General features: G+C 43.0%; 1 protein-coding gene across 4 annotated transcripts in view; it reads right to left on the bottom strand.

Moving 5' to 3' along the window:
- Positions 1-3,748: 3,748 nt before the first annotated feature.
- Positions 3,749-24,908, bottom strand: part of CYRIA (CYFIP related Rac1 interactor A) — a 108,574-nt gene continuing 87,414 nt past the window's right edge. For 2 of the 4 annotated variants that reach the window (XM_060169543.1, XM_060169542.1), the window contains 9 exons: positions 19,256-19,377; positions 17,918-18,023; positions 15,945-16,081; positions 15,192-15,269; positions 14,911-15,027; positions 14,741-14,820; positions 13,205-13,331; positions 9,170-9,240; positions 3,749-7,075 (listed from right to left, as the gene is read on the bottom strand). In XM_060169543.1, coding sequence (XP_060025526.1) covers positions 7,012-7,075; positions 9,170-9,240; positions 13,205-13,331; positions 14,741-14,820; positions 14,911-15,027; positions 15,192-15,269; positions 15,945-16,081; positions 17,918-18,023; positions 19,256-19,377 — 902 coding nt within the window. In that variant the 3' untranslated portion in view covers positions 3,749-7,011. Of the gene's footprint in view, positions 7,592-8,858; positions 8,998-9,169; positions 9,241-13,204; positions 13,332-14,740; positions 14,821-14,910; positions 15,028-15,191; positions 15,270-15,944; positions 16,082-17,917; positions 18,024-19,255; positions 19,378-24,908 lie in introns of those variants that run through there. The other 2 variants (XM_060169545.1, XM_060169544.1) reach the window with 2 other exon arrangements.

Raw genomic sequence — 24,908 nt, 5'->3', positions numbered from 1 at the left:
TAAGCACAGCTGTTCACCACTAATGTCTCTGGTACCACCTAAATCTGAGAATGGTATAATGGAGATGGGAACATGGTAACATGCAGGAAAGAGTAACTAACTTCGTTTGGGTAAAGCATGGAAAGAGTCAAAGAAGAAGAGCCATTTGAGCAATGTCTTAAAGGATGAACAGGATTTCACAAGACAAGTTAGGGGAAGTAGAATTTCAGGCAGAAGGAACAATGTTATTAGCAATGTTATAAATATGAAGAAAATAGATGTTATATCAGAAAACTGTGAATGTTTTTTATAGCATGGAAAAATGGGATGCATGCTTGATAGAAGGTAAGTGAGATGGGAAAATTAAGTTGTTAAGTTTGATTAAGCAGCATTTCTGCAGAATGCTAATGTCCATGAGAAATCATAGATGTTCTGTGAAATATGAATTCTGTAGACAAATACATTTAAGAATTGCTACATATCATATGCTCTAGCCTCCTGTGGAGATTCACAATGAATAAAAAATTCTAGTAGAAAAAAGAATAAGTAAATAAAATAATCTGTTTAACCTGTTTCACAAGTACTTGAAAATTGATTTTCTTTTCATGGAACACCAATTAACATCTCCGAGACTATAGTTCAGGGTACTTGCTAAAGGCAATAGTACAGCACAACATTGTCAAACATATGTCACAGAAAGATGTGTTAGCTGTATGCAGAATGGACTAGAGGAGGGAGAAAGGAGAGGCTGAGTGACCTTCTGAAGAAGAGATGGTAAAGCTTGGAGTAAATAAAGCAAAATGAACTGAGGAGAATTTGACAGATTTTGAGAGCTCTTTAAAAAGGATATTTGTTAGGTCTTAATAATCAGCTGGAGGAATAGGGGTAAAGAAGAGGAGAGATTTATTTTTATGAGTTTGAATTTTAAAATATTGTGAATATGAAAACGCAAGATGATATATGGGCCTTTCCAAAACTACTTCCTGCCCATCTTATGTGATATTCAGAAGTCCCAATACAAAGAAAAATGCTTTTCCAGCTACCGTGAAACTTTAATTTTATGAGGAACATATTGTCTTGATAACCAGAGTTCTAGAGACAAAGTTGAACCAACGAATAGGACTTATGGATTCCAGGGTACGTGGCGGTGGACGGTCAGGGCGACAGGCCTAGATTGCTGTCCAAGGTGCTGAATTGATTGGTCAAGTTATTGGAAATTGCTTCACTTGCGTTTCTGCCTCTGCCTCAAGGTCAACTCTCTGATGGAGTAGCAGCCTAGCACCAGACCAAGCAAAACTTCATCCAACTAGCATGTCTGCCCTTGCCGGAACTAGCTGACTCTGACTTGTGATCAAGACAACAGCTTGATTTCTCAGTTGGACTCCTGGCAGACCTGCTGCAAGCTGCAAACTCTCTGTGTCCACAGAGGCTAAAAATACCCTGACAGGTAGGTAAACATTTCCTCCACGAATGAAGTCGACCAGTCAGAGGAGCTGGTAGTTTGTGGCTGCGGATGGCTGTGAGCTGTAGAAATTAATTATCAGGGTCTCATTTCGGCACACTCAAGTGTCAGGACCCTGAAATTTTCTCTCTGCAGGTAGCTCCTATTGGCCACTGGCCTATGCTGATCTTGACACTCTGTAGGTCACATTTTCTGCCCACAGGAACTTACAACTCTAATGGACAAACCAAACACATGATTTAAAGTACTGTGCAGTGGCCTATATTTAACATCAAATACATTAAATGCATTAGGAGGCAAAAGGAGAGGATTAGCATGGACTGGGTTAGTTAGGTAAAGCTTCATGGAGGAAGTGGATCATCAAGTTTACTTGAAGCCCAAGTAAACTTCAGATGACAGTGAGGAAGAGGGTGTGCGTTAAAGACAGCATCACGGGAGTGGAAATGCCCATGCAACATTTTGGAGACAGTAAATACTCACCTGGTTCAGCCTAGAGCTCCCTATCCTTTCATCCTCCCCACCCGTATTCACATGTAACACCACCACCTTTATAACTTCTCCCCATAGTGACAGCATTATTTCTATCACACAAAAGGAATAAAAAATCCTTTCAAATCTATTGAAATTTGGAGGGAGATAATTTTATAGCCTCCTCCAAGTACTTTTGATATTTTCTAGAGACAAGCTTCTTCAAGGTGTAAGAAGCCTTTTAGAACTACCAGTCCTCGAGTCACAACATTGAAGACTTTAGCTCTTGGGTGGCTTAGGAATGTTAATAAAATACAGCTTCTGACTTGAGAAAAAGCCTGTTATGGGGCAAACAAGGACAATTTAAAATGAACAGAAAGTGCAGGCAGAGAGAAAGAGGAATCTGGAAATAGGCAATTTGATAGTGAAAACTGGAAGATCTTGTAGAGAAAAGACTATTTTGAATTTACAAGAACTTTCAGCCTAAAAGGCACTTTCTAAACTAAATTCTGGGACATCAGGCAAGGGAAGAGCTAGAGTAATAAAAATACAGTCCCAGGAACCTGATGTGACCAGGGCAGAAAAATTCCCTTCTTTGGAGTTTGACCTGTGAGCTGGAGCAGACAGAATGGCCAAGACCCTTCTGTTTACTGAGTAAGAGGTACGTGTAGGATGTACTCAGTCAGGGTGGAGGTTACTAGTAGCAACCAGGATTTTGGTATTGGATAGATTAATGTGCTTAATGAATATGACTAGTTTAAATCAATTAATCAACATTATACAGTATTATTTAATTGGTCATTTACATTGTGATGACTAATTATCCTACACACCTTTCAAACAGCAAACATCTAGAAATTCTCTCTGCTTGCTGCTAACTTAAAGCACGAAATCAGGGGTGACTACAGATTGCAAACATTCACCAGGTTTCAGGAATGTACCATCTGAGCTCTTCTTTACCATCCTTCCAAGAGAACTCTGATTAACCACCAAATTTCTGGTTGGTGTGAAGGATATTCAGTTCCTCACCAGCTGTGCTCCTCTTGACACACTTATGCTTACTCATTTCTTTTTCATGTCTTTTGACTCTCATCACTTATTTAATTAGGGTCTCTCTCTCCCCTTCTTCTCTCTCTCTCCTCTCTCTCTCAAAGGCCCCTTTCATTTTCTCTCTTTCCAGCTTTTGTCCGTTTATCATTTGTGTCAATTTACAGAAAATTTACCATTCCTATTCATTTCCCTTGGTGTTTTGTATATGGTATCATGGAAGGTCTCTACTGGGGACTCTAACCCACTGAGAGCACACACACTTAGGTCTTAGGTGATGAGCTTGAAAGGTTCAGGGATTAAAAGTAATGCTCTAGAAAAGTTTCAGTGTTTAATAGTTAAGAGAATTGCTGTAGAGTTTACGTTGCCTGAAAAATGAACTTTTGTGGAATAGGCTAGTTGCTAATTTTGCCAAATCCATAAAGTGCTACTGTACTCAAGAGAAAAAATAAAAGAGCAAACAAATGCTCTTATATTTTTTGGCATCCTTGAATAAGTAGGTCTCATGCAACTCTAGATATCAGTCACGTATCTCCGTATTTTATGCCTTTTTAAAAAAATAATGGGGGTCTTTGCTGAAATGAATAAATACAGCTGGTACCAAGACTAGTTCATTTTGGGTATTTCAGATTTTGGGTATATGAAGTAATTGAGGCAGAGAGAGGTGAAGGGCAGCTGGTGTGACTTCCTGGTCCGCAGAGCAGGTGTTTAGCAAATATCTATGTTTAGTAAGTATCTGTGATCATGTGCTTCCTACCCACTTACCCTTGAACATCATATAAAAGAGGTGTATTTTTAAATATATGTACCAAACTTTAATTTTCATTTCACACTCAAAACTTCTGTACAAAAAGAGGCAAAGCAGGCAAAAAAAATTACAGGGACTTCAGCAAACAATATACAACAACTTTTAAACAGCTTTGTGTATGCAGCAGCCTTTATAGATGTAGTGGGGAAATTGGGTTCCAAAGTTTTTTGTTTCTTTAAGATAAAATTCCAATGTTTATTATTAACATCTAGAAAAATTTGTATCTGTCTGGGATACAAGACTGAATGAGAAGTTTCTGATGTCTACTGCACCATTAGATTCCAAGATTGAGAGAGCTTCATTTTTCTTTTGAGAAAGCATGAAATTACTGTTATTTAAATGTGATGATGTATTAAAAACCTCAGTTTACCATTAATAACTTGATACAATGGTGACGGCTAGGAGCAAACACCGATGAAGCATGATATTAACTAATAGTTAAAGGATAGTATCCAGGATTCCCTTTCTGGTTGTTAATTAATACTCCAGCCCCAATGGGCCACCACAATTCAAAATATTCATTGTCACTTTGTTTTCCTAATTCCTAGTGGCACATAAAAGGTTTCCAAGAACAAAGTTATAATGCCAAAGTAGCAGTGCATCTGAGAAATGTAATTTTCACCTTGTTGCTTGCCCCAAAATAAATATCTGAGTAATGGAAAACACTTTTATTTGAAAATGATGAGACATGAAATATGAAATATAGTTAACATGGACATGGATACTGTGGCTAGCACTTTCCCCTGAACCACTCACAGGCTGTGGACACATGTGCATGCAGCACAGAAAGCTGTGATTTTTCAAAGATGTCTGATGCCTGGTGGACGGTCTGTTAAAAGAATTTGTCTCCCACAATAGCTCCGGAGTGGACCCAAGGCCCATCACCTGTTAGTGATCACAGACATTCAGTTAACCGTCCCCCTGATAGTCAGAGGCAATAGTTCAGGTCCTGGGCTTTTGAGAATCCACGTACTAGTGAATCTTGGCTTTGAAACAAGGTAGCTTGGCTAAATCGGGGCAGACCGGCAGCCTCTCCCCTATGTTTGGTCCCATTTGATAGAAAGTCTAATTAAAAATTATAAACGTGCTCAACTATTTACTCTGCAAGTCCTTTCCCCTCTCCAAGACTTCATCTCCTTCCCTGATATGGGAGGAAAGTAAACCCAGTGACGATAAACATTGAGTGCATCTATACTTCTAGTCTCGACAGTTGTTTCCCAAAGATAACATGGGCCTGCCAAGTAAAAGAACGTTTCTTAAGCTGAATATTTAATGAATTTGTTTACCCAGTGTTATCCTAATTGCTGGCTTCCTCTAGGGTTTTAGAATGCCTAGGTTTGGAAAGGTCTTGAAAGCCATCTAGTGCATTTCTGTTCTGATGAGAGGACCCTCATCCAAGCAGCTGTACTTGTTCACCTGGAAAAGCTCCAAGGAAAAGGGCCTTTCCTCTCCTTGTTGACTGACATTTAGATACAGGCTGGGTAATCTGTTCTGTCACTTGAAGGGATTTCTTTGGGAAACATAAACAAAACCAAAGTATGTCTCTCCTCTTCTTGGAGGACTCAAGGGAATGCCAGTGGCCACCAAAGTCAGGAAAATAATGGTGTGACAGCTCATTCCTTGGGACATTGTGAATGACACCAAACCCTGATATAACCAAACCCAACTTGGGGAATTACCATTCCCTGGGCAACTCTTTCCTTCCATCAGAAATAGGCAAGCAATTATATGGTTCAGGCCGAGGGGTTATTTAAAAGCGTCCAGTACCACCCCCATAGTATGTATGCATAGGCCACGTGGTGAAAAAGAAAGGGCATGGAGTCAGGAACGAGGCATCCTGGGTTCTAGTCCTACATGGGGGTGATCCTGTTAGACTTCATCCTCTGTCTCGTTTTTCCACTTGGAGACCAGAATAGAAGATTTCCAAGATTCCATTCTAGGCTCTGTCTGCAGACACAATGACCCTTGTCATACTGCTAAGCATCAAGACGAGGTGGGGTGATGCTTACTGGACTCTACTTACAAAGGAAGGATGTGAGAGTCAGTCTTTTTAGTGGCTCATAGTCTTGTAGGACTACTGGAGATTATCTGTTTTATTTGCCCATTTTATAGATGAGGAAAGTGAGACACAGAGAACTTAAGTGAATTTCCCAAGATCACTCTGAATCAACAGGGCGAGGACTTAATCCAGGTACTCAAGCCAGAGTTTATACATTGCAACAAGCTAGCAGTTGGGTCATAAAGGAGCTGCCATTTAAATATTAGATAACCAGAAAACGAAAATCTCCCCTCTAAGTTCCTCTAGTTTTCTGGTAACTAATTAAGTGTCTAGGTCTCTGCTGCCACATGGATGGTCCCCAGAGGACGGGGCTCCTATTAGGAGGGAGTGTGTACGCAGTGCTCCACAGACAACAGGAATGTTAGCAACCTTACCCACAATTTTAGCCAGAGCTCCATTTCCCTGTCCCTGGAGACAGAAGGTTGAAGCAGAGAGATGACTGTCCTGTCGCCTGGGTGCCCTTCCTCCCCACCTGTGCCCCACTTCCACGACAGCCACCAACCCATCCACAACAGCACATCTATCTATCCTTGCTTCCCTCCCATGAACTGATGCAAACACACTGATTTTTCCTCTTGCAAAATGGAAAGGGAACATTAGGGGGTAGAAATCAAAACAGGAAGAGAGTATGCTGATAAATAAAATACATGCAACAAAAAAGTTGCACGTGTGCTGCGCTGTCTGAGGAAAGAGAGGGGGTGTGCTGAATTCCAAACACTTGGCTTTGTGTCTCCACGTGCATTTGTCTTTTCTGGGATCCCTCTCTCTCTGTCAGGATAACAGCTGTGTTTCTTGTAGTTGAGCTGACCCAGGAAATCAAATACTTCGTGTTTCTATAACTATACTTCCCAGAGAGATTACACATCTAGAATTAAAACATGACCACAAGCTATTAGGAATTTCTGATTGTTAAAGGTGTAAGGAACTCCAGTAGCAAAGATCAATGTCTCCAAAATTTTCCTTCTGGAGAAGCGGTTTTCCTTTCAGCCATCGAAGATAAGGCTCTCCAGTCAATTTATGCTCTGCTGGGTTGAGTCAGTCGGGATACAAATTAAGGTCCATATATTTCAGGGACAAGAAGGAAACGGTTATGTAAATACACGAGTATTAACATCAATCTGTATTAAATTATGTAAACATATACATCTTCTGAGGTCAGTTCAAAGATCCTCTTCACTGAGCAAAGCTTTACTGAAGCATGGCTCGAATCTGTTTGGAAGTCGATTCATCATTCAAGTGTTTTGTAGTGAACCTGGATGGAGAGAAAATGATGGCGGTCAGTGTGCAAACAGCACTCTGAGAAAGCTTCGATCGTGACTTTCCAGCTCATCTTTACCTTGGGAGAAATAACTGATATTTACAAATCAAACTTGGCATTGGTTCTTTAGACAAAGAGCCACACTTCAATGCCCAGAGCAGTCTCAGATTTCATATTTGATCCTTCCTTCCGAAGGAGTTTTATGTTATGGTTATTAAACAAGTAGATCTTCCACCTAATCAAATAATTTCACAGAGGAGACACAAGCAATCTCATTTTCCAGGGAGGCAGACTTCACGTGCTTGAGCGCAGGATCTTGGCCATCTAGGCCACCCCTGCTGAGACACAAATATTAAAATATGGGTTTGCATATAGCAACATTACCCAACACTTAAACTGTTAGGGTTTTCTACTTTTATGGGAATACTTGTCCTCCTTGCCACCACAAGGGGGCACGATGGCAGGTCCATATACTGAAGAAAAGTGGTGTAGTTTGTCTCCTCACATTAACTGGTGTAGAAATAGTTCATGAAAAGAAAGGAAAAGAGAAGTAACATGTAATAAAATCCTGACCGCGTCCCAAGCACTCCATGGAAGTTTTCCACTCACACTAACTCTTTGTAGGACAGGTTATTGCCTCCATTTTACAGATGTGCAAACTGAGATTTGGAGACGTTAAAAGACCCATTCCAGATGACAAATACAACGATGTATGATTTGTAAACAGTTTGTGATTTCTGATTTGGATCCAGGTCTGCCTGCCTCAAAAACCTGTTCTTTGACTTCCTCACAGTGTCCACAGGAGACACCAAATGCCGAGGTTCGGATGGAACTCACAGCCTACCGCAGTGCCCTGCTCTCGAAGCTCTGCTTGATTGAATGATGCTGGAAAGCAAATCAAACAAACAGACAACAGAAGCCAAAGTCTTCTTACTGAGTGTGGAGAGCCAGCCTTTTGTGAAATGGGCACCAATGGAGAAAACCTCGGTTTACCCACAGAATCGGGAAGGCTCTTGGGTTAAAGCTACATCCCTTCTGAAGGATGATGACTTAGCAACTTCATGAAAAAGGATTAGCCTCAGTGTGTAATTATGCATTTCATGTGCATCTCAGTTTCTTCATTTATTAGATGGGGTAACAGATCTTATCACTCTGACTTGTGATGATTAAATGAGAGCAGGAAACATGTGCGTTGTACGTGCGTAGAGGATCACTGCTCCATCTCACTTATACCTATTGAACACTGACTACATGCATGAAGTTGAGAGGAACTGAGGGAAATCAGTTGAATGGTGATGATGAATCATTCAGATGAATGAGACAGCAGGGACCATAAACTTTCCAGATTACAATCCCGACTGTCATGATTCAGCAAACTCCTGTGGATATGTCACAGCTAAGAAACGAGAATACCTCCCCTGAAGTGGATTAAGCGCACGTGTCCTCGGGAAGAGAGCAGGTGCGCGGGCATGACTCGTTAGCAGTGAGGAGACGTCAGGAACACTTGCCAGCTACAAGGGCATCCAGACAGGGGACAGCAGGGTTCTCAGCTTTGGCAGCTGCACTACGACTCACCCAGGGACCTTCAGAGCAAACCCACACACACAAAATGGACGCCTGAGGCCCTAGCCCAGCGATTCGAACTCATTTGACCTGGATTGGACCCTGAGTATCAGTGTTTTCAAAAGCTACCCACATAATTCTCCTGTGCAGCCAGGGAACCACAGGTGCAGGGGGAAGTGAGACCGGGGAAGCTTCTTCTTCTGCAAGTCCCCACCAACCACAAAGCACTGTGGCTGGGAGTTAGGCCTTTGACCTGCGGGGTCACCCAGGCCTGGGTTTAGATCCTGCCTCAGACATCTGCTGTGTGACTTTTGCCAAGTGAGTTGACTTCTCTAAATTTCAGTTTCTTCCATCTGTAAAAAGGGGATGATAAAAATGGGGCTGACCTCAACAGGCAGTTGGGAAGATGACATGTATTAACAGATGCAAAGGGGTTAAGCCTGGCGTTCTAGCCCTCGGACCCAAACAGCACCTACATTTGCAATGGTTCAGAAGGGTTGGCTGCCCCACAGGGCTGAGGCTCACCTGAGGGCGTTCAGCAGCCCCTCCACACTGTCTGGGGCCTGTTCCTTCAACACCTTTATACAGCCTTTCATCTAGAAGAAAGCACGAGAGTTTGTTAATACCCCAGTAATTCCATCGTAGTACCTGTCCATCACAACATCTGTTCATAATAATATCACATTATTTCTTGCCATAGAAATCAAACTCAGAAATGTCCGACACACCTTCCTACCCCCTCAGGCCAGCGAGTTGTTTCTCTGGGCTTCTAGAAGGTTCTGTGCCGGTTTTCATATTATACTGCAATGGAACATTCTATGTGTCTGACTTCTGGGGACAACGACCTGATTTTGATTTTCTTGTCTTGGACTCCACAGCCAAGGGGAGAGCTCCTCCTCTAGCCCGTGCTCAGTTGAGACTGACTGAATGAATTGCAAACCTGATCGTTTTATGTCATCTCCCTGCCCAGAATGCTTTTCCTCCTTCAGCTGTTTGACTGGTAAACTCAACAACTTAACAAATTTTTTCTTTTTTTTTCTTTTTTTTTTTTTTGCGAAGGAAGAATCTGGAAAGAACACCATCACTCATTTTAAGCTCAGATGTTCATGCACTGATTTGGGTATACTGTACTAAGGGCCTCTTTTATAAAGGTCACTTATAAAAATGTTCTTGTATGTTGCAAGTTTTTTCCTAAAGCCCTGATAAACGCTGTTGGATTGATGGGGGCAGCCAGAAGCCCAGGGTTGAGAATCATTTGGGGCCATGTTTAGGCTCATCCAGAAAGAATGTCGTGGTCGATCAGAGATGCCTGTCATAGGTGCAGGATGGGGTCAAGCTCAGAATGAAGAGATTTGGTCCCTCTCCCGAAAGAGCTCATAGTCTAGTGGGAGAAGAGAGACAAATAGCTCATTATCATCCTATGATATGTGTTCTTGTAAAAAGTGCCCAAGGAGGAACGGGGCCATAGATGAGAGAAGAGGCAGAAGAGCAGTGGATACTCTTTGGGAATTTCGAGTTCTATTTCAGGCTGATGAAAGCCTTGAGTGTGAATAACAGGATGCAGCCAGAGGTGTAGTCAGGGCCAGATTCAATGTGGGTTTAACAGCATGTTTGGGAGTTGGGGGCCTTTACCTGTGGAAAACACCCGTGATAGGTGTTAAACAATCTAGTAATGTGATTCATACCGAAAGGGATCGGAGGAAGCACGACTGGAGATGGGAGGGCCCGTGGGAGCCCCTGAGGGGGAGGGTGTGAGAGCAGCAGTGGGCACGGAGGGTCAGGGCAAGACGGGAGGATGCATCTGAGGTCCAGGTCACAGGACGCGGTGATGGAGAAGGCGTGAAGGTGAAGAGGGAAGAAGACAGTTCCTAGGTTCTGAGGGACAATTCCAGGTTTCTGGCTTTGAGACTGAGTTGGAGGAAGGTGAAATACCTGAGACAGGAACCCAGGAGGAGGAGAAGCAGGTCTGTGGGGGAAAGGATAACCTTTGATTTGAGGCCGGCCATGCCTCAGGTGTCCAAAGGAGCGGGTGTCTGGAATTCTGGGTGAGGCTTGGGCTGGGGACCACGGTTTAGGGGTGATTCTGTATTGGATCATTCCATACAAGTTTAAGGAAATCAGTTGAAAATGTCATGTCACTCCAGCCTGCTTTCCTGACACCCATGATTAGCATCAGTTCTCTAAATGATGCATAACCCTCTGGGCCTCGATGACTTCGCTCTGATGATTCCCTCCGCCTGGAGTGCTCTTCCTTCTCCCTGTCCATTTGGTAAAAATCCTCAAGACCCACCCGAAACGTCACCCTCTGCCTCTGCCTCTATGCAGAATGAGTTTCTCCCTCACCTGGGTTTCTAGAGCTCAGGACCTCCATTTTGGACTATAGAACACATTCTTTGTAAGTGCAGGTAACAGGATCTATTTCAATATTTGCTTTTTCACAGTTGATGCGGATACCCTAAGGATTTATAAAACAGTGCGAGTAGCTACTGGCTTAGAAGCAGACTGGTATCTGGAAAGAAACCCTTATGTCATCAAAGAAAAATGGCCCATCATATACATGTTGTGCTCCGTAAACCTGAAACTTTCCTAGAGACACATACAATCTTCTACGAAAAAACCTTCTTAGTGAGACATACGTGAACAAATGGACGTCATCAAGACTGGGTAGGGATAGATCTAATATTATATAACGTTTATAGCCTCAGCAGAAAGACTTAGTAAATAACAAGCAAGGACAAGCTTTTTAAAGGTTAGGGCTACAGGACATAATGGTACCCAGTGTATTTTTAATTACTGACTCTGTGACAAGTTAACAAAAGACTGTGGTAAATGAGAATGTCCTATGAGTACTAGGTAATCAATTCAATCCATATTCAAATGATATTCACGGGTTATTAACAGAGCTATTTATACTTAATCTATAGCATAAAAACGTTAAAGCCTGACAAAGAATACAGTAAAAATATTTATTGGTATGAAAAAACTTCCATAATATACTGTTACGCAAATTAAATATGTTTTAAAATAGAAGTTATGGCAGGGTGCTCATCTGTTAAGTATATACACACACAAACATCTACACAAAATGAAGGGACATATATATGTGACATACATATTGACGGTGGTCATCTGTCCATGGTGAGGTTACCACTGATAAATGTAATTTTCTGTGTTTTGGGTTCGTTTGTTTTTTCTGGCTGCCCCGTGCAGCGTGCGGGGTCTTAGTTCCCTGACCAGGGATCGAACCCGCTCCCCCTGCAGTAGAAGCATGGAGTCTTAACCACCAGGGAAGTCCCAATTTTCTGTATTTTGATTTCCTGTATTTTCCCAAAATATAAGTTATATAAGTATTTATTTTCTTGATAAATAGAAATAATTACGTTAAAAATAATGAAGACTCTCTGAAGAACCATGGCCAGCTATGCTAGGGAGCCAGAACCTCAAAATGAGTACTCCAAGTTGCATTATTAATGGATACATTTTCTTGCAATCTTTAGATTCACGGCCCCTCTGGGCACATGGACCTTCTGTCTGCACAGAACTAGAGCATCAGAGATGCTGTTCTGTACGGATGAACGAGCATAGAGTGCGCACGCCCCGACTGAGCCGCGTCAGAATCAGTCGGTACCAAGAGGTCCTATTCCGTACTGAAAAGGCTTTAAATTAATACAGGGATACGCTACTGGGTGTCACTGCAGGCAAACACTGGGCTGAGAGGAGCCTGTTTTATCCCACAATCAACAGGAAATCACCTGCACACCACAATCATTTGTTTTCCAATCATATCCATTCATTCAGCAAAAGCTATATGGAGTATCTATTGAGCGCCGTGCTGTATGTACCGAGGACACTGCCAGGCAATGAAGCAGACATTAGGTATACAGATCTTGGTCTCTGCCCTTGTCAACAAACTCAGAGTCCATGAGGGAGTCAGAAAACCCAAAATGGTAGGCGCTCTGGGCCTGGAGGAGAAGCAAGGCTCTGCTCCATGCGGGGCACAGGAGATGTGCTCCAAACGAGGTGACATGTGAGGAGTGTCTTAAAAGAATCCCCCCATCAGAGAAGAGGGAGGGCACTCTGGGCAGAGAAAAGGGCTCAAGCATATTCCAAGAAGAAAAGGCATGGGAATCAGGCAGAGCCACCTGCAGGGATGGTGGGAGAGGAAGTTGGAACGTTGTGTGGGATTTGACCGCGGTGTCTTGTAATCTAGGATGAGACACATATAACATATAATATATGTTTATATGGCACACTGGGTAAGCTGAAGGGGCAGCCTGCAGCTAGGGGACTGTTTGCCTCTCAGCTCCTCTACAGGCTGAGGGAATCAGCACCTCCACATTCCTCTGTGTCTCTGAGGTTGGATGTGTTTGCTGCACACATATGAACAGGACTGGACTTCTTGCTATGAGGAGAGCTGCCACGATGGGGCCTGCATCTGGGAGAGTTCACTCCCGGGGCGGGGGGTAGGGAGTGTGGAGGGGAGGGAGAGAGGGAAGCAAGGTCTTTTTGACAACATTTATGAGCTCTGATTGGGAAATCACAGTTCGTAACTATTCTTACATCGATCTTGGATGTCTTGCAGAAAGCTCCCACGGGGTGGACGTGGTCGTAGAGGATGATGACCCCCACCATCACCCTCATGCAGAACATCAGCGTTTCTTCGCTTGTAAACCTACTCCTGTACTCCCTGGAAGAGAGGACAAGTGGCAGAGATATTACCTCCGTGACAGAGCACGTTCATCTCTGGCTCCACAAATGGCTACTTCAGTCTCCTCCTATCCTCCCTGGAGGACAATTCCAGACCTGCAGAACCAGGTTAATAAGCTCTTAAAGAAACCAGTGATGGTAATTCTCCTTGAGTCTATCTAACCATTGTGAAAACAATGTAAATTAGAGGGCAGTAAATTCTCTTCTGCCCTCAGCGAGCCAGCTCGTCACGTACATAAGTCCCCCGCCCATCAATCTTGAATATTTTATAGCAGGTCTCTCTGGCTGTCCTAGATTATAGAGAATAATGGCTTCATTATGGAGAAAACGAATCAAGTTCATTTCTATAGAGCAGCTACCGTGTCTCCAGTCTGGGTAACTTCCTTTGTAAAGATACAGGCTGCAGATTGAATTACATTGGCAAAGGTACCTACCAGAAATTACATACCATTCACTGGGCTGAGAGTATTCGTGGAGTTTGAATTTTGTTCACCTACCTTGACAGGGTCACTGATGATTCAGGTAATTCAAGCCAATTCTAGAGGCTTTCTTAACATCTACTTCATTACGGTTTGTCCCCACAGTGATGATGATTACTATTTCCATCTTGGAATAAATCTTAGATATAAGTGAACTATCTGAAATTAACACCACCTTACATTTGAACAGAGCACCAAATTTTATAAGGCACTCTTGATGCCTCTGGGCCTCCCAAACTCTCTGCAACATAGATGGTATTATGGGAACCTCATCAGATGAGGAAACCAAGGTCCAGGCAGGTCAGACCACTTGTTTATGGGCACAAAAGGGGCTAGAGACATACGTGGAATACGTGGAACCCTGACATTGGAGTGTAGGTTTTCTCATTACCATACTGCCTCAACCTCAACAAACTCAACCATTTTTTAAATCTAGCAAGTAATTTAAGTGCAAGGAAACTGTTGCATGCACGAGAGAGAGAGAGAGCGAGAGAAAGAGAGATCTTCATTATCATTTTTGCAATAGCCTTACCACTTCTACTCTTGGTTCGACATCTTCTCTCAAATCCTTTCTCCAATATATTTATAACATACCCAGTCATTTAACCCAATCTTCCATCTGATCCTTATACAACTTCTCCTGCATCTTTGATTTGACGTTTGATTCTGCCATCTAACAAGCTATGCAATCTTTGGGAAGAAGTCAGTTAATCAATTTACGCCTCATCTTCCTCAGCTCTAAAATGGGGATACTACACCTTGCACCCAGAATTCTTTATGAAATTAATTCAGTTAATATAGAAGTAGATGTTAATATGCTGACCCACATGTGAGATGTTGTCACCACCGTCACCATCATCACAGAGACAGGTGAACTCTTGACCATGAATACACCTCTGATTTAACTTACGGAGTTTCCAGCATGACTTTACAAACGCTCGTCATCGTACTGAGGCAGTCTGTGGTATTCTCTATTGGCAGCGTTTTGTTCTAAACGGGAGACACGAATGGGTATTAGCCCTGTTAGCAGCTTTTACATGCAATCGGGCAAAAGGCACCTCGTTGCTCGACGTCGCTTACTTCGGAGACAAAGTGCATGGTGGCGTTGCTGAGGGTTTTCAGCATGGGCGTGGCTTCTGCATAGAAGAGGGACATTCGGTTGGCCATCTCATTGTTGACTTCGTTCTCAATGTCTAGCTGATGAAAAGAAGACGAGAGGATGCGGTTGATAAAGAGATGGTCAACATCTCAAAACAGTGTCCTCTGGAAATGGAATTACAGACAAAGGCTCTGTCTTCTCCCTGTGCCCCTCCCGATGCCTGGAGCATGCGTGTGTCAACCTGGGAGTTCCAGGGACTCACGTGCATGTTGTTGATGCGGTTACGACTGATGGTCCTTCTGTAGTAGCTGAAGTCATTCTGAATAGCCGGGTTCCTCATCTGAAATTCAGAAGGGAGGAAAGCAGGTCATCTCTCAGCATCAGGTGCAGGACATGCATCAGAAGCCTGGACACCAGATTCCGCACAGATACCAGGACTTCTCTTTGTTACCCAAGAGTCAAAGCAACTTCCGGTTAAAAATAAATACTCGGGGCTTCCCTGGTGACGCAGTGGTTGAGAGTCCACCTGCCGATGCAGGGGACACGGGTTCGTGCCCCGGTCTGGGAAGATCCCACATGCCGCGGAGGGGCTGGGCCCGTGAGCCATGGCCGCTGAGCCTGCACGTCTGGAGCCTGTGCTCCGCAACGGGAGAGGCCACAATAGCGAGAGGCCCGCGTACCGCAAAAATAAAATAATAATAATAAAAAAAATAAAAATATGCCCTGGTTTTACCCTAGGCTAGATTTCAGGGAAAGTATACGTGTTCCCAAAGAGGAAGAGACATTTGAAATGGTTTTTTCTGGTTGCATTGGGCAGATTTTGAATTTCCATGTAGAAACCACCATCTTCAATCACTTTGACCACAAGGAGTTCAAATTCTCACCACATGACACGCCTCTCTAGGGAAGGAGCTACAGCTCACTCATCTCTCTTGCCCCACAGCACTGCAGGGCACCTGGACACCTAGGTGCTCAGTAGGCATTTGTTAAATTGTCCAAGCGCACGCGGCCTAACCTTCAGTTCATCAAATCGAAGGGTGAAATGCAGAATTTCCGCAAACTCCTTTGCCAGGGCCTGCTGCCGCTCCAGGTGTTGCGTTGGTGTGTAGGGTGGACAGGTCAGAGATTCCAATAAACTCTGAAGAGCTTTTTCTGGAAGTCAAAGGGATACAGACATATTTGAGGTGGCCCGCAGAGATCTTTTCAAAAAGCACAATTTGAAGCCCCAGTTGACATTCTCAGAGATAACCTGCTTGAGTCTTTCCACTCCACCTTTCCCCCCAGAACTGTGTGAGATGTGACATGGGTAGGTAAGGAGGAAAAGGAAGCCCCCATGCTCCGCCTCCACTGGAGAAGAGCCCCAGGGCCACACAGTCTTGTAAATGTCTCCCAGAGCTCAGCCGGACCCTCACATGTTCTGTCATCCCAATTCCTCACACTGTTAGAAAACCACAAAGAGGTGACTTTGGAGCATGTGCACGAGATAGCCATCCAGAAGCCAGGATGAGATGAGGTGGCCCTGACTGCGTTGGTTAAATAACCTGCTTTGCTGGGAGAGGCTTCTGGGTCGTTCCAGCTCTTCTCTGCATTTACACTCTCATCAAATCCCAGGAATATTTTTCTACAAACCCACTGCCATATCTACCTCCATTACTGTCCTGAAAAGAGTCTCATCGCCCCCACTTCTCTGTTTCTAAAACTTCCTTCCAGTTTTTCCTTCCACGTATTTCTCCTAGTACCGAGTCACTTAACCAACCCTCTAGAGCAGGGGTAGGAAAACTATGGCCCACAGGCTAAATCTGGCCCACAGTCAATTTTTGCAAATAAAGTTTTATCAAAACACAGCCATGCTTTGTTTTCATTCCCCTAGGGATTGACTGTGGCTACTTTTGTGCTACAATGGCAGGGTTGAGTGGTTACAAATGAAATAGGATGGCCCACAAGCCTAAAATATTTATGAGCTGGCTCTTTACAGAAGAGTTCACCGCACCTGCTCTATCATCCCTAGAGTCCTTTTACAGTTTCTTTCCAAGGACACCGCTAGCATTTTCTGTCTGTGGGAACAAACTGTCTTCTGAGGCAGCTCGCTTGACCTTGGAATGCTCTGATAGGTGGATTTTTCCTGTCTGCTAAGCTGAGTGTTGGCTCCTTAGGATGTCAGTTCATCGAGTCTAGACACACACTTGGAAGAAACAGAGAAATCGATTCCTCTTCAACCTGAGTGTCTTCAGAAGCTCCCTCTTCTTGAAAAACTGGCTCAGTTCATTGAACTATTTCCTTTGAGTCTTAGCTTCAAGTTCTCTCAACATCATGGCTGTTATTCCCCCAGCGTACTTCAGTTTCTCTGTTTAACTCTTAAAATGTGACGCTCACTTATGGCAGAAGTAGAGTAAAACGTGACCACACGCTTCCTCGTTCTAGATGTATTATATTAACTAGGGAAACCTCAGACAGCTTTACTGTTCGGGGAGGGGTTGTATCATATCGGTGGTCACGTAGAGCCTACTGTCAACCAGACTTGATTTGCTTCTTGCTCCTGCAAAGCCATCCTGTGCCCGCACAGATTCTTTTAAGCTTAAGGAGAGAATGTTATGTTTGTCTTTCTTGTATTTTACTATATTAAACTTAACACATGATTCCAGCCAACCAACTTCTTTTTGGGTTAGCAGGTAACCTGTATTTTCTCTGTCCTTCGGAAATGTGATCAGACATGGTAAACCTGTTAAGAGTCAGACTTAGCTGAGAACAAAACTAAAGGGACACTCACTAGTAAAGACACTCTAAATGCACCAATAAATGCAGGGGAAGAAACTCTGAAGTGGATTGACAGAAGTAGACATGGCAGGTGTTTTTGTACAAGGGGCCTCTGACGATGCACAGTGACGGACCTGGGGTAGTTTCCAACGCCCTGAACCTTTCCTGCTACTTTCTCAAACGCCGTAACAGAATTTCACACGCAAGACATGAAAACCGTAAACGCATACTCACCTAGCCTGATCGAAAACTCATAAAATCTCTTTAGCCTCACGACCAAAGGACACACTGCATTCCACGCTTTTTCTTGAAGCTGAATGTCATTGGGATTTTGAATGGCCTGCCAAAACATTATGGAATTGTCTGTTTAAAAAGAAGCAGTAAGCTCCCCATCAAAACGACTTGAGATTGAGAAAGAATTTGAGTTTAAAAGATAGGATTCCTGCTGTACTTTGCTAATGTGTATTTCCTCAATGGACATCAGTTCATCGGAGTGTCGTCCAAGATGCTCAATTAGGATGGCGATTTTAGCCCTTGAACGTAATGTAAATGGCTCGGCAATTAGACACCACGTCATCTTACTTGTTTCTCTTATCTTCAATGCAAAACAAATGCATGTTTAATTGGAAGCAATTCAGTCCTCCTCCATCACCGTTTGATTCTTCTAAAGTAGAGCTAGTGCTCATTGGGAAATGCAGATTCTGCGGTACTTTCCTTTCTTTATAATATGTATTACATTCCTGCCAGTCCGTGATGGTACCTAAATTACCTAAATTAAACGGTGACCCCTAAGTAGAAAAATAACCTCTTAATAGGCTAGTTTCTTCGAAATGCTGTTTTGTCTGGGTTTCAGCAGCTGGAGGATTATGACGCTAGCAGTGTTTTTGTTGTTTTTGTTGTTATGGTTTGTTTTGTTTTTAGAAAATGGTGGTGGCAGTACGTGTGTGTGCTGATACTTCCACAAAACTAATTATTTCAAACAAAAGGAGTGTGAAGTTTCTTGCCTTGAAGGCATTATGGAGTCTCAGAAGTCACACTGACAATTTTTTTTGTTTTGTTTGTTGTTTTGTTTTCCCTGCATTTATTTTTAAAATCTCACATGTCATTTCAAGATGACCGACGAGCAGACTACTTAAAACGAGATCTTTTATGACTCTTGTTTATGATACTAGCAGAACCTGCCAAAATTATTACAAAGTTTTGTAAAGTTCATATAAACCCAGACTACGAATCCTATTTCAATTGTTGTTCGTAGATTTCATATGTATGTTTCCCTTATATGAAGTAACACAGGGACAAATTATTGTTTAAATGTGAGTCCTGCAATATCAAATGTATGCTGGAGAAGAGAATGGCTGACACTTTACACAGTCTACAGCACTGTGTGCTCAGATCAGCGTACTAGAATCAAAAGGACCATTCATACATTTTTTAAGGACACATTACCCTCCTTGTTCTTCCTAGTACGCTAGGAAACACTAGGGCTATTACTTAATCTTGCTGTGTGTGTGCGTGCATGGGTTTCCTTTCTCCACCAAGGGTGCTGTCAGCTCAGTATTATTATTGGCATACGTCTCGGATCTCTGGCCCCGCGCCCTTGTAAGCCTGCAGGTCTGCGAGGATGCTTTCGGAATCCTGGAGGACGGCGCTGATCTGGTTCCATATTTCCCTCTCTCCTTCTGTGGGCTGGGCATCTAAGCAGATGGGAAACCAAAAGACACAGAGGGCTTGTGTTTATAAACAGCCTGAGAAGAGGCTCGGCATTCAGTTCTACCTGCTAGACAATCCTATTTTAACTCCTGCAGGCTTAGTATTTACTCTTTAACATAACAAGGTGCTAAGAAAGGAAAACTAACAGAAATTCTGCCCATTACTCAGTTCAAAATAGTCATCAGTATTTCACACACATTAAGCAAAGCGTGTTGGAATCATCGCAGGCACTCCTTTATTTGTATGGGTCACATTTTTTGCACACCTACTACGTGCCAAGTGGTACAGTGGGTCATAGGAAGAATCAACATTATCTTTTGGGATCCACTTTTAATAGAAGCTATTGAATATTTCTGTTATGATTGAAAGTCTGTGAATCTGAGTATAGATAGGAAAATAGTCTCCCTTATATTTCCATACTCCAAAAGCTTAAAATATTAGATAATGAATCCTTCAGAGCCATGACAGAGATGTATCTTTCTGGAACACAATGATTTGTAGAAAGCTTTGGGGTTTCTCTTTGAACATGAACTCAAGGAGTGCCAGGAGTTCGTTTTAAAGGCTCCTGTACTGTTCATCTTTGGTATTAACCGTGAGATTTATCCACAAAAATAAGTAACACATTTAAGCTTAAATAATGAAGAACGCGTTCAAACAGCCACGGAAACGTCCCCTGAGTGAATTCCTACTCGTTTACATTCCTGGAGCCGGTGTTTGCTCTTGTCTGCAGGAGTATTTTGTGGGGGGCTAGTGGGTGGAAGGTGAATGGTGGTAAAGATTGGGTGTTATTTATCTCACGATGCCTACAAAATAGGTTTCTTGCCCAGGCTAGTTAGGAAATTAATCTGCATCTAAAACGAAGGCACTGCTAACAGAGAAAGGGGATAGACGTCATCTCCTAAAAATCCGTTTTCAAAAATCCAAGGCCTAAGGCTCTGAATTCTCCCAGCGGACCTCACTAATGAAAGGTGGGATGGAGTCATACCTGGTCGAACATTACCCAGATCAAATCCCAGTTTTGACTAATCTTGGTGGGGGTCAGAAAAAACAGAATTCATAAAATAGGTAATTTTTAAGTGAGGCATTGACCATGCCAACTGGGTCTTCAGAAAGGCTGAGTATCAGAGTAGAAGTGGGCCAGATGTGGTTGCTCCTGCTTCAGTTACCATCTGCTGGACCTATACTAATGCAAGGCCAGACCTCCCAGAAGTGATGCCCGTGGAGATTTTTAGATCATTTTATTTCTCAGGTCCTGCTAAGGCCTAAGAAATTGGTGGAGTTACCTGGGAAATGAAGGGTGAAATTCACCAGTGCATAGTAATTCTCTTTAAAAGAAAAGAAATCATAGGCCCTCAGAGGTTACTCAGAAACCCTGCAACCTGTTCCTTCTACAAATGAGACGGATTTCAACTAGCGGATGAGGAGGGCCTAAAGTACACGTGCACCAGGGTGCAGAGAAGGGAGAGATGAGTGTGGTCTGGGAGAAGCGGAAACTGCTCCATGTAAGGGCTGGGACTGGAGCTGGCTGGCTGGAAGCCCCAAGGGAGGGCGCCCATGAAAAGCAGGAGGAAGACTTGGCAGGTGGCCCAAGAATGGCTGGACTTGAAAGAGGAAAGGGACCTGCCAGGTTACATTGTTGAATCCAGCCTGGGAAGCAGAGGAGAGAAAGAAACATGTTTCCCCTTTATCCTTTGCTATCCTTCTCCTGCTTCCCCCAAACACCTGGTAAGTTGTCTCAGGTAAAATGTTTGTCACAATATACTATATATTTCATCTTTTCCTGTTTTCCCAAACTTTTCTAAAAGCAATATGGCGTCTTAAACAGAAACTAAAACCCACAAGCTAGGAAGCTGTAACTGAGGGACACGTTTCAATGAACAGAATTCCAGGGTAAGGCTGGCAATTCCCAAGTAAGAAGAAAGTCAGGGAAGAAAACATATGACAAAAATGCAAAGATCCTAGAGAACAAAAAATCAAATACTCTTGACTCAAATCCTTTCGCCTCTGGATGAAAGTATCGAAAACTCACAAGCTAAACACAAAGACAATTTCCTATAGAGATTTATATTTGAGAAGGAAAAGGAAAAGAGAGTCTGGGACCAAGATTCTGAGAGGTAAGTCTATTTGAATATCAATACAAAGAAGTATGGGAGAGGAAGGCACCTGGAGAACAGAAAAGGCTCCTAATCTTGGCTGTCATATGACTCCATCTTAGCAAGTCACCACTTGATAAGGTTTAAACAAAACAGAATTAAAGCCAAGTGGTCTAGAAGAGGAGCACTGGAAAAACAAAAACAAAAAGCCCCCATTCTTTTGATGCTTACTGAAACACCAAAGGAGAAAGATTTCAAACTCAGTTTTTAAAAACAGAGGCCTTTCGTAAGTGCTTCAAAAGGAAGACAGTTTCCAGGAGAGTGGCCTAAAAGTGGTACTGGCCACAGACAGGCAAGCATCTCTCCATCCCAGGCGAAGTGACACTTTCTAAGACAAATTCACACTGACGTTGATGTGACCACAAAGAGCTGGACGAGTGACATGGAGGACGACACCACTTCTCTCCCAGAGGTGGCAGAGTTGGGGGCTATGGTGAATCACTTCCGGCCTGCAGTAACTCCCTCCTGCTAGCCAGAGTGATCTGTGAAACAGGACCCTCAGTCCCCAGCCTCCCTCTCTGGGAAAACGTTTCTTTTGGCAGATATCCTAGTGTCCTATTGGAAATGTTTCCCCTGTGGACCCGTTCGACAGGGATGGGGTAGGGAGGGGTGGGAGAAATCCAAGCCATCATTCCTTCTTTGGGAATGATTCTGACTTAGAAATGCACTGGCTCATTTTCTTCCATAATTTGCTAGGCTTATTGCAAGCCCTAGTTTTTTCCGCTCTCCTCTGTCAAGGAACTTAAGTCACCTTTTCTTCCAGCTAATAATTAAGCCCTTGGGGCCAGCAGCATGGTCCCTGTCTTCTGGGCCAGGCAGCTCTAAGAGTCTCAGGGGACTCAAATCACAAGTGGCATCAACTTCTGAGGCAGAGAGTCCCAACTGGAAGAAGCCCTAATCTGTCTGTCTTCTTCTTTTTTCAAATGGGAAAAGGACTGTGTAACCCTAAGTGACATTTGGTATTGGCCCAAATCCCTAAGTTCATGATTCATCCCACTTTGATCCCCCAGCTACATGATCAGACACTTAGGACTCATTAGTGAGAATCTGATCTCTGAGCCTGTAAGACTCAGGCCTTACTTGTTTCATTTGATATCGTATCTCCAGGACCTAACACAGTGCCTGGCACGCAGTAGATGCTGGTACAAAAATGTGCTGAATAGTTGAAACATATGATTTAAATATACTTCTCACATCGTTTTGTGATGGTTTTTCTGCTTGGCTTTGAATTCTGAGATCTCTGGAGACAGGGTCTGTATTCTTGTCCTTAGTGCTCCCATATGCCCTACCCACTGGAGACACTCACTAAACATGTCATGACTCAATGAATAAATGAGGAAATTGACCAGGTGACAGAGAACGTGGGCTGTGGGAAGCAGCAAAAGAAATGAAGATCCTATGACTTCCAGATCCTCTCTTCTGTCTTGTCTCTCTAACAGTGCTGCCTGTCTCTCTATTACCATGAAGATAATATGCACTCACCTACAATCAGATTGGCTGGTCACATCTTCATTAACATTGTGTTTTTAAATCTTCCATCATTTATCTACAGCGTCAACGTTTCCTCAGTGTGGTTAACACATTAATAGAATATTTGATGAGTGAAAAACTGCGTTTAATGTTTATTCTCCCAATTCTAAGGCTGTTATCATTTTGGAGTAGTCCTTTGAGAGGCTTTGGGGTCTATACTTTTGGCATTCTCCAGATTCAGATTCAGTTGGTCACCATGTTTTTAAAATGTACTGTCTCTTCGGATGTCAAGGAGAGACATCTCGGAAAAGACCTTGAAGAATTAGTGATTGAAAAGGTTACTATATTTAACCTGTCAGCAACCTCCTAAAGCATTTGCTGAGTGAACAGGAACTCTGAATTATGGATTTTGTTTTTCTATTTTTAACACAAAGATTGACCTTTAGTCAAAGGTATACACACACACAGGCACACACAAATGCACACCAATAATATTAATGATGGAAATGGGGCATTATTTCCAGTTGCAGTCAGTGAATTATTTGGTGATATTTTTTCTAAGAATCACATTCTAAATTTCTAATCATCACCAGTTATTTCATCAAAATTAAGGAGGATGGTTACAGAAAGCTGGGCTGTTCCTGTCTCACGATGAAGCTGTTAAAAACCCCTATGATTTACACCGGCAATTTCAGAAACCAACAATTCTAGGAGCCCTGGAACGAGCCTATCCAGGCTTTTCCCCGGGGGATGATTTAAACCCCCTATTCCGGACTCGCTATTGTAGGAAGTATGAAAATGTATCATGTGCACTGTGACCTTGAACACATATATTTATTGTTAAGAACTTGCTGAATTCCAAGTGCCTAGAATTTTTAATGGAAAAGTACCATCTTATCAATTAAGAAAGTTAAACAGTATTCATTCTGTTTACAGGGGATCTATTTATCCTCCTTTAGCTCAATTTGCTAGTGACAGTGGATATTCCCTGCCAGCATTTTGGAGTCACCAGGGTCAGGTAGAGGTTTCACAGTGGAGGATTGTGGTATTTACTGAAAGCAGAATGCTTGGCATTCCACTGTGCTGATGGAGAGGAAGGTGGCCATGGGCTTTGTTTGTCAGGAATGGACATCTTTGGTGAACATACCCCAGGGCAAGGCAGCAGGGTTCAACCCAGAGCAGTGCTGTCAAATCAAAGGGTTCTTATCTCTACAAATCAGCCAAGGACGAGCCCTGTCTCTACAAGCACCGGGAACCCACACACCTTTTCCTAACAACCTATTCAGTACTGTGTGGAAAAGCTGACAGAGAATCAAACAAATTAACCAAAGATAATGTGAGAAGAAGACACCATTTATTTGGAGATGTCTTTGGCTTAGAAGGAAGCCCTGGCATTTCATCAATAGGATACATCCCTATCTCTGTACCCCACTGGTTGTTGTATAAACACAGAAGAAAGGTACAGCAGAAAGAATTTGCCAAAGCCATAAATTAAATCTATGGCCCTTCCTCCCCCCACCCACTTCCTCACTTCTCCACACCTCGCCCCTTCAGGATAAACTAAGAAACATAACTATCTAATATTAAACTTTGGGCATGCAAAATGGAAATGATTTATAGCACAATACTAACCGCTTACAGAAACAACGTAAAATTGTGAAGGTCCATTGGAAGATGTAAGTAAGTGTGACTGGTTGACGTATTTATTTGTACAGGAGCGTTAGCCATCACATGCCAGAGCCCCTTCCCAAGGAACAATCAGATGAGGGACTGCAAAGAACAGGGAGGGTTAAGATACTTGAGGGCCTGTTTATTTCATTCACATGCTGTGAGATCCCTGTGATGTCATGGGGGAAGGGGGAGTTCCAAGGATGTAGCTTTGGAGACCCAGA

The sequence above is a fragment of the Lagenorhynchus albirostris genome, chromosome 13, assembly GCF_949774975.1.
Source record: "Lagenorhynchus albirostris chromosome 13, mLagAlb1.1, whole genome shotgun sequence".
Lineage (NCBI taxonomy): Eukaryota > Metazoa > Chordata > Mammalia > Artiodactyla > Delphinidae > Lagenorhynchus > Lagenorhynchus albirostris.
The sequence above is the reverse complement of the archived record's forward strand: the minus strand, read 5'-3'. Positions and strand labels throughout refer to the sequence as shown.